Raw genomic sequence first — 10737 nt, 5'->3', positions numbered from 1 at the left:
GAGTGGTGGCAAGAAGACGGAAGCAGAAAGAGAGAAAAACTGGCCAAGAGACTAAGAGAACAAACCAAGCAACGAGATGGCACATGCTGCTGCTGATATCCATCGAAAAGCCCTGCCCATTACACCTCCATCACCACTACTAGCAATATCGCCGCTACTATTACTAGGGCTGCTCCTGCTGCACATTCATCCCTCGGTTTTTCTTGCGTTCTTCGCCGTTGCCACCACCATTCTTACTACGGGCCATAACGCCACGGCAAACGGCAGCGGAATCCGGCAAAGCAGCAAGGGACCGCTACGACTCTAAGAAGCAAAGAAACTCTGGGCTATGAACGAACGAACATGAAACGGCGCCAATAGCACTGCTAGTCTTGCTGCTGGTGCAATCGACTCGAGCTGTGGGGCCGTCGTTGTTCTGCCTGTCTGATGTTCGTTGGCCATTGCTGGCATCGCATAAGGCCGCGCTCTGCCTCCGGCAGGCAGGCTGGCAGCTAGGCAGACGGCAATAATGTTGTTTATTATTATGATTATTACGATCATTATCATTACGGTCGGCAGCTTGGTCCAGCGGTTGGTCTGTCCGTCCGTCCGTCCGTCTGTCCGTCCGTCCGTCTGTCCGTCCGTCCAACCGACCGACCGACCGACTGACTAGTAGTCGACCAGCAACGGCCAACCCTTCCTCTCGTTACTTTTACTATAGAACAACGACTAGCAACATTGCTGCTTTTGCCGCTGCTAGAGCTTCTAGTACTATCTCCAGCTCGGATGCGGCTACCATCACTTCTACCAGTATTATTATTATGGTTATTATTATTGCTATGAAAATGATGACGATTATAGAACAGCACCGACGTCGCCGTTCGACGCGGTGGCCACTGATGGTTCGTTCGTTGGTTCGTTGTCGATCGACTGCTGCCACCACGGACGATGACGACGTCTATGCCCCATCATCGAGTTGTAATTTGTCTGTTGAGGGATGTAGTCGAGCAGGAGGGTCTGCCTGCTTGCCCGTGTGATGCAGTTGAGTTGCTAGCTGCTGTTACAATTGTTGGTATGGCTATCTGCGCAATTCTGTATCAGCGTACTGTTTGCTGGGTCGGTCTGTCTACGTGATGGCTTCCTCCTCGTCTCGTTTTCCTTTGACTCTTTTTTGTATCATATAGATATAGACGCAAACAAACTCGCACGCACACACACATGTATATTTTTTTTTCGCAATAACGATAATCATAACAATAACTCTAACAAAATGATAGCGATATTCCGTCTTCAAATCAACCCAGCGAGACAACGCGCATAAGGAGGGAGGAATGGACCGACAGACAGACAGGCACGTCAAAAAGCTCGATGCTCAGCTGCCGTTAGCCAGCTCACTTCGTTCGCTGGGTGATTCTTATAATGGTTACAGTTTATGTCTTTCTGTTGATTATGGTTATTGCAGCAGTACGGTCGTTTTGGTTTTTTTTAACAACACCGATGTTGACGATGGCGATAGTTACTGCTGATGCTGAAAATGTGCTTCGTGTTTTACGTCTAAACTGTTAGCTGTTACATTAGGCTACGTAGCTAGCTCCCAACACGAAGCAATGTGAGTCTGTGCCCGGATTCGAACCCAGGCCACGGGATCTCTGGGTTCAACAGATAAACGCACTACAAACTGCGCTGCCCATGCTGCATTAACTGCAGGAACAATAACAGCTACAGTAGAGTAGGGAAGAACATAAGACGACAAAGTGTGCGGACACCGCCGGACCAAGGGCTGACTGCAGAAAAGCCGCATCCTGCAGGCACTAGCTTCATGGCAGAACCGTACTCCCATAAGACTTGTTACTGCTAGCGACAGGCAGCGAGAGGTATAGTAGGAAGCTAGAGGAGACACCCATACACAGACACACGCACATACAAACACAGAGAGAGAGAGAGAGAGAAGCTACAATTTAATAATCTGCTTTAAACGCTCTCGTCGTTTGATTCGATCAAGTATTGAATCCCTGTGATCTTCTAGTTGCTTATATCGTGGGCACGCGGAATACACCGAACACACACAGTTTCGCCTACCACCCCATCCCGCCCCCTCCTCCCCCGGTTCTCTTTGCCTTTTCCCTTTTCTTCTGTTCCTTTACATCAAGAGCTAATAAAATAGAATAACACGATGCGGTGATCATTACTAGCAACGATAACGGCCGCGACGCTGATGACGACTAGTGGCAGTACGAGGACTTTTGGGAGGTTGTTACGATTATTGTTATGTTGGATGATTATCATTATCGTTACGATTCTCCGACTGCTGTTGCGTCTGCGCAGCGCTCTTGTCACTAACGCAATACCGACGAACCAGCGAACAGCCTCTGAAACAAGCATACGCTCGACCCATCTGCTGTTGTCAGTGGCTGTACTGCGTCGCTATTGAGGACGGCCGGCCAACATTTCCCTCGTGTACATATGTACATACTTAAAGACGTAGAGAGTTTTATTTTTAATCCTGGCTACATTTGCTTGCGCTGATGAACCCTGAAAATACTCGCTCCTAGGTAGTGCCACAATGCAAGTATTCAGTTCCGCTGTGAAAATTAATATTACCTGTAAGGATTCGGTATGTTAGTAACAAATAGAAGCTGTCACTTTTCAGTCTTTTTTTTTTTTAAATAAATTTATAATGCTAAATGGCAAGAAGTGAAATCTGGATCGCATGAAACTTAAATGAATATATCGGTATTTCTTTTATTAACATTATTTTAAAAAATTCCAATTAGAAAAAAATTATTCATAACCGCTTCAAACTGCTACTGAAATTTCATTATCGTCTGTATTGTATATAAAAACAGCACGACTTTTTCCACGACTTATGATTCAATACTGGTACAGAACGTTAATCAATATATTCTTATTTTTTATAATGCGTTTTAGCACTAGAATTAGTCATCAGATTATTAGTGTGTTTAACCATATACATTCTCATACAAACGTCAGCTCAATATGTATAAATTAGGAAATAAAATACTTCGCCGACCCATCGTTAACATGAATAATGCTGGTATTATTATTTTATTGCATAGAAAGGAATGATAACAGTGTACTTTCTCTTCTTGTCTGCCTATAATTATTCGAATGAAGGTTCTGCAGATTGTGCACAAACTTAGAATCAAACTCAGTACACCGCCGCTGCAAGCGAGGAATGGTTACGTAGGAACGGTTACATAAAACTGAAATTTCAGAAAATCGACTGCGAACTTCAGTAAATGAACTTGGTTTCTAATTTAGCGAATCGTAAGAATTACGTATGTCTTTGCATTGCAGTTATGGTACGTGTTAATAGGCATGCTTCTAAGGAATTGTAAAAAAGGTTGGTTCATATGATGCGCGAAAGTGCCTTTTTGAAGACCCATTTAGCCCCCAAAGACTTTTGGTCCACTATTTTATTGATAAACAGAAATGTGTACCGAAGTAAGTTGCAGATCTGCGCTCTCGAAATCGAACAAAAAGGATTGTGTTGAGCCGTGAATTTTACATAAAGAGAGGCAAACCATTCATTGAACACATAGTGTACCTTCCTTATATTTCCACATATTTTGTTTGTCAAGCCTTATTTACCCTGCGAAATATATCTAATATTTCAGGTCAAATATTTTCATGGAGTTTTATCTAACTTACTAGCCAACTTGCGTTCCTAAAAACATTGCACTGATAGAAACTGTTGTTTTGTTGAAGGTCTTCTTGCCTGGGTTTCCATCAATTATCAACAGATTTAACCAGTGCTCTCATTTTCAAGAAACAAAAGCACATCACTGAGAACTCAAGCAAAACCATGAAAATGCAGGTTCGTTTGGTGAGGAACCGCTACAACTTAGCTGTTTTTATGGTTTCAACAGAATAAGGTAAAACATCTTTTTCGTTTTAACAGGGATTACATGCACGTCTGCGGCGGTCCATATTACGAAGGATTCTGTTACAAGTTTTTCTTGATATTACATTATCATAGTCTAGCTATAGATATAGCAAGATGCTTCCGGTCTGTATTGCTCGACTTAAATACTACCAATGATGACAGTGGCTTTAGTCCCGTAATTTTCAATAGGTAGGGATGTTGGAAAGCACCTATAAGGCTTGCAAAACACTTGCACATAAGAAGTGAGAAGCTGTATAATCCAAAGTGAACGGATTGAAGCAGTAAACCTCACTGTCTTTGTACTGTTACAATTCACATCATTCCTCGGGCATTTCAAAAGACTGTGTAATGTACACTGACATTCTCGCGTATTTTCAAGTGAAATTGGGTCTTCAGCCCAATAAGAGTGGTAAAAGTTCGTTATAAAAAGATAAAAACGCGTTTCGTCGACGTATACCTTTAGATATTTCAGGTGGCAACAAAGATACCAGAGAACAAGAACGTGAAAGGCGTTTTTATGAATGTCCATCACCATCTAACTTTTGACTTTACTAAACTTTTTACCTATTAACACGCCGGCCACCAGATATAATTATATTGAGGTTCTTCTATTTGCGTCTGGTAGTGAATTTTGGCAGTTCAGAAGACACTGTCGCAAATATTAACTATTTTTATTTATTATTTATTTAATTTGTATCAGAAAAAACGGATTTTAAACTCGGCGCGTGAGTGGCCCTGAGCGGGTATTATATTAATTTTGAAGGCCTAACACTTAGGAGCGGCTGAACGTGTGCTGATGGGGTCTGCGACTGTATTTTAGGTAAAATAGGCTTTAATGCAAAAGGCAGAACCTTTTATATATCCATCAATTAAAAATACAACAAAACCATGAAGCGTTATATCTAAGAACGGCATTTTGTAAACATGGAAAGGTCTCGGAAGATGGTTCAAGTATATCTAGGCTTATAAATTGTTTAGTTTAAAAATCAAATTTGATTCCCATCTAGATATTATTATACTGCATTGCATTAAGTGACTCCGTTATCTCAAAAATGATATTTTTAATGAACATTAAATCGGAAGTATATCTGACAATTTGCAATGCCTTATAAAATTTTTGTTGAACACAATTTCACAAAATTAAATATTAGATTGGTGCACAAGCAGTGACGATTCCTCTTCTAATATACCAGTTTTCGTTTATCTCTCGACTGTTTAGGTACGTCTACCATTCAAATATGCTCTATGTTGTCCACAATTTTAATATCAAGCGGACACAATGTTACGTCGAGTTCAGGCCATAAAGATGGATCCCCTTGAAAAATTTATTTCCGATATAAAAAAGGTTCTGGTCAAAAAGCTGCCAAAATATTTGTGCCGGATGCGGTACGAACTCTGAAGATGACAGAACATAAAAACAAAAAAAAACTCTAAACATAAAAGATGATTTGCCAAGCTCACTGACATCTTAGAAATGGAAAATGTCAGTTCGAGGTCGATGAGGAATAGACGTCGGGCAGAGTAATGGTGAATATATGAACTGCGTTGCTAAAATTTCTACGCTACGTTCGTTTTTAGGTGAAAAAGCCGTTATCACTAACGTAGTAAACTAATAACTCATGATTCGAGCATACCAATCAGTAAAAATAACGTTTAACCATATATACGGTTCGGTTATGTTTGCTTTATTCTCTTAGTTTTTAAATCAGTACATTTCCTTAATGTAACATAATTGTGTATTTTTTTAATCTAGAAAAGGAGCCCTCACGAAATAGTAAACAACGACTGACAGAGTTCAAGTTTAAACTGGTGTCTCGATGTACCCGTTAGCACCAGCTTTTGAGGTACTTATACACCTAATCTTGGAACCGCTTAGTAGAACTCAATTGTATACTTCCATTAAAAGTAAGTTTTATTTACTAGAGGAACACAGGATTTTCATTTTTCTATGGCTCACACTAGAAAGTTGAATGTTAATAATTTTCGAAATTCTTTTTGGCTTTAGCACAATTTTTTTTCGAAACTAGTAAGAGCTTGGCTAGACTTTTGGTCTACCAAATGCTACAAAAATAATTTGTGAAAGCACACCTTAGAAGTGAAACTCTTTGAAAGATTTACCACGAGTTCTTTTTTTGGACTTGATGTTTTTTGATGTTTTCTGGACTCCTAAGTATACCGTCATTCACGATCATCCCCAATATTGTCAAGATGGAATTTACGCAAATAATTTCTTACGATTCCGAGTCTATCGTTGAAAATCACGTTCATCTTCAAAATGCGGTCAGTAACAAGATTGGCATTCGTACCATGCGATACAGCCATTTCGATTTTGCAATATATCAAGCTTAGAACTACTTGTCGCTCCGAGAAACACGTTTAATAGTAAAACACCTTCATATGATATTATGGCGCTGCAATTAAAGCAATTTAAGTATAAAATTAGATATCAAATTTCCATATCTACTTTCGGTTCAGTTTTAAGACATTCTGCGGTAATTTAATAGAAATTTATGCGTGACGCTAAAGTCTTCTGATTCTTATGCTCACATACCAAATGAGATGTCGAAGCTTTGTTTAAATTAACATGTTAAAGTGTTGCGTTATATCAAATATGGACTAATGAGAGGCGATCGCTAGAAGTAACGCTAGTCAGGGCACTATTGGAGCTTATATCGTTCTCGAAACACATGGACTAGGAGATTTTTAAGCTAAAGCACAAAGTTGAATTCACTAGTCAGAAGGACGGAAATTGTGCCACATACTCGTTTTTCTTACTAAAAAAATGGAAAAAAATGGTAATTAGGTTACCAAAGAGGAGAGAAATTGTTTTAGCAGAACGAATATTAGGAAACTTAAGAGTTTTCACATTCACAATGTGTCGTGTTTTATTACTGTATTACACAGCTTTTACGGATATTTAAAAAAATATCTTGTTTTAATTCACTCTAAAACGTATTTGCAGGTATTCAGTGAGACGGAAATTTTAATAGAGAATTTTGAAAGACAAGCATGTGAGTGAACCCTATCTAGCTGTTGTATAAGATCTACACAACACTCCTGAATGCCAAAATTAGAAGTAATGTTGTATTCTCTAAGTTTTAATTTAACCTTAAACTGATGTTTCTGTGAAATTAGCATATTGAAATAGAACACATTTGTTTGTGACAAGTATTATTTTATCAATTATTGTTATTGATTTTGTCTTACTATCAGACTATTTCTATAGCACTTCATGATGAAGTTTCCCAAATACGATACGGTTGCGTACTCAGATCAAAAAAAGTTCACCTCTTAACCTCATCCCCGATATAAGCTAGATGTAAAGCAGAGCCGAAATTTAACACCATCAGTTCATATTTTCCTATAAATCTAACAAGGGTTTCACATCCTAGTGACGAAAAACACGCTTTTTTTTCGATAACCCGTTTGCCGTCAGTAAACACAATAGGCATACGGCTGTTATTTATTATTTTTACCATCGCACCGTACCATACGGCCGGCACATTTGATAATTATCGAGCTAACTTTACCTGCTATCGACGGCCCTTTACTTGCCCTTTCTGGCCTTGATCTGCAACGAGAATCACGATTACTCTCTTAGTGATTACTTGCAAAATAAACCTTCGAGTTTAATGATACTGACTCTAAATTCCATGTCTAAGGATTGACTGCCAGCAAGCGAGCATACAAATTAAACTCTTCTCGGCGAAATACAGCTTAAATATTAGCGTTAATCAAAGAATATGGTTTATTTTGGAATGGCTTATTTGATAAAACGAGTGTTTACGCGATCTGATTACCTTGCGGGAGTAGAACTCAAGCTCCTTGCCCTCAAGGATATAACCGTCGCAACGACCGCACTGGCCTGGCCGGGACGAAATGCAGGCTTTCAGACGGCCAGTGGAGAATTGTTCCTCCATGAGAGAATCGATAGGAGCTTTTTCCTGAAGAGCCTTTTGAGCATCACTCTCCAAACGCTTCTTGCCGATGGTAAGACCTTCGATGTCAGTGATTTTTGTGCCGTGTTTTCTGCCCAAGGGTACGGCGTAGTGGTTCTCGTACCACAACCGGAAAGGATTAGCATCAACCAACACGATGGCATTCTTCACAAGGGTCTTGGTACGAACCAACTCGTTGTTAGATGCATTGTAAATAACGTCAATTATACGGGCCTTACGTGTGCACCGTTCCGATCCCCACGCAAAGTTGCCTAAACAAGTTTAAGGGAGGAACGTCTATGTCAGTAGAGTTTTCGTAGTTTTCGGCAGAAATAATACCTTCGAAAAGGGGAAAGTAATGCTGAACATTCTTATTCTTTGAAACGGCTCCGGACTTGACTAAGCGGTGATCATATTTTACGTATACGAGTTTCACAGCACAACTGTTGTTAAAGAAAAGATAATAATCACAAAACCTAGGAAAAACGGCCAAGGCCGTTTACGACATCGAATTAACACAAGCTTCATGTACCAGTTCGTAAATCGACAGTCTACACCGTTGGTAAGAAAGAGCGCTCGATATTTCATTGTGCTGTGAATTATGTCACACTAAGAGTAATTCACGAGATTACCTAAGAGAATGCGCAAATCATTGAGCATCAATTCGATAAGGCTGGAAGTAAAAAGGAAAGCGAACCATGATCGAGACGAAGGGCGCGGAACTTAATGTTACCGCCGCGAGTCCGAACAGTACGAATTCTGGCAGGAGTGCCCTGGGAAAGCTTTGTATTGGCAGCGGGACGTCCAAGCTCAAGTTTCCTCTTCTTACGGATCTGAACACGCTTTCCTCCGGTTGCTCGGTGTTTGTGAGCGCGATCACGACTGATACCCATATTGGCAACTGTAACTGGACACTAAAGCCTATAATCGGTGACACAACACAACCATGATGCAATATAACAGGTTAAGAGCTTTTGAAGGACACGGACGACACGTGCGATGCACTGCACGATAATGGTATAATCAATTTCTCTTAATTGAAATGATTTTCAGTCTTTTCCATGAAAACGCATGTCATGCAAGGTGCTGCAAATAATCAAATGCTGAAAGCAATAGCAGTAGCACAAACCAAATACCAGCTCAGCAACTATGGAAGCAAAATGCTAAGTAAACAGCGCCTATAACTAATTCCTTAATTTTTTAAAAGACACAGTAAATTTTTAGTTATGTTTTAATTAATCCAAGAAACTTTGAGCTTTTGGGACTAGTTCACTCTGACTAAAGACAACATATCGTGACACCCGGGTGTGCATTACAACACGCCGACAGGTCAGTCAGCGGCAGTAAAGCATTCAACCGAATTTAACAAAGTAGAATTTTATAGCACATAGGACTCTTGACACACTTTCAGACAATCATCGACAGTCTTTTATCCCTAATAAAACCTCGGTGAAGCTCGCTGATTTGGTTAGCTGCGTTCTATTGACAATATCGCATCACGTTGGTCGGTGAGGGGGGCTTTCAATGTGCTGCACGTGTCAATGAAATCATCTGAATTTGCTAGCCCAAAGGATAATTTCATAAATTTTTCAAGAAGGCGCGCTACCACGCCTCAACAACGCTATAGGTGGTCGCTGTGAAGTACACACTTGGCGAAAACTGACAAATTATAGCTAAAAAACTCAAATCTCGTAGCTTGCCTCACACACACACCTGGCCTTTAGCGAGAAAAAGGAAGCGGCCATGCTGAAACCAAGCAGTTTGAAATGCCACTTCCGTGCAAAGCCGTCTGCTTAAATCGAACGCGGGCGTAGTTACGACTTATAATGGAAAATTAGAATTAGGCAACCGAGTTATTTTGCTAAAATCATATATTCTTTAAGGACAGTTTTCGAAAACTAAGTATAATCAATTTTTAACGTACGTAATTAAAATTTTGCTTCAAAAAGAAGGAATATCTGTGTGTATAGCGCAACGGGAGGCGCGAGATTCAAAATTGTAAAACCGCGCTAGAGATGCATGTAATGACAACATTAGACCCATTGTGGTTGCTATTGAATACTTGTGATAATATTTTAAATTTGCCACGCTTTTACAGGAAAATTAGTTTTTGACACGTTTTTTTTTTTAATTCTACTCATGCAGTTTGTTGCGTATCGCAAGCCTCGAAAAAACTACTTTTAATATAAGGAAACATTGAATAGCATGAGCTTGTGGGTAAAAGTGCCTAGATTCTTTGTAGTGATTCCCATTAATATCCATAAGAATGACATGTTGTAAAATAACGAAAAAAAAAAAATCTAAACGGATTCTGATACGACCATCTAAATTACGCATATGTTCTTTGTGCGTGCTCATTGCGCCAGTTATATTGTCTGCTTGATAAAGTGCGGTACTAAATAAGTATGAGTAAATAAAGGTTACTGAATGGCATGGCAGCGAACAATTCTTGTTGTAAACGTTTTATCACTTCTCTCTCACAAATCCCCTGTAGCCTAAATCGCAGTGTCCAATTCTCTAGAAAATGAAGGCCAACGTCGCTTCTTTTACGAGTGTTATTAAGCTGCAAATACTGCTAACCTTATACAATCTCCTCATCTATATGCTTATGTCATAATAGCGTAAGGAAGTACATAACAATAAAACATCATGTCTTTTATTTTTAATTGAAAATATCTACGAGTATACATCTATTCCCTCGCACAATAAATATGGGTCCTAGGTGTCACTTAAGTTTTTCATTTCCACTAAAACAGTAGTGAAATCATTGAGTTTTGAAAAAAATTAAATTCTACAAAGTTTTGTCGCCTAATAGATGTTCTAATTAGTATTCTCAAATTATAGGTCGCATATCTCCTACAGGCTAATATAGGCTGCTGAACATCTAAGTAATAATTTTGAACCGAGAAATTG

At 39.5% G+C, this 10737-nt stretch overlaps 1 protein-coding gene across 1 annotated transcript; it reads right to left on the bottom strand.

Moving 5' to 3' along the window:
- Positions 1–7337: 7337 nt before the first annotated feature.
- Positions 7338–9634, bottom strand: RpS8 (ribosomal protein S8). The gene is made up of 4 exons (XM_022842504.2): positions 9538–9634; positions 8522–8745; positions 7687–8096; positions 7338–7457 (listed from the first exon to the last, which is right to left on the bottom strand). The coding sequence occupies exons 2-4, from the start codon at positions 8715–8717 to the stop codon at positions 7434–7436; spliced, it is 630 nt and encodes a 209-aa protein (XP_022698239.1). The 5' UTR covers positions 8718–8745; positions 9538–9634; the 3' UTR covers positions 7338–7433.
- Positions 9635–10737: the final 1103 nt, after the last annotated feature.

The sequence above is a fragment of the Varroa jacobsoni genome, unplaced genomic scaffold (assembly GCF_002532875.2).
Source record: "Varroa jacobsoni isolate VJ856 unplaced genomic scaffold, vjacob_1.0 scaffold_996, whole genome shotgun sequence".
NCBI lineage: Eukaryota > Metazoa > Arthropoda > Arachnida > Mesostigmata > Varroidae > Varroa > Varroa jacobsoni.
The sequence above is the reverse complement of the archived record's forward strand: the minus strand, read 5'-3'. Positions and strand labels throughout refer to the sequence as shown.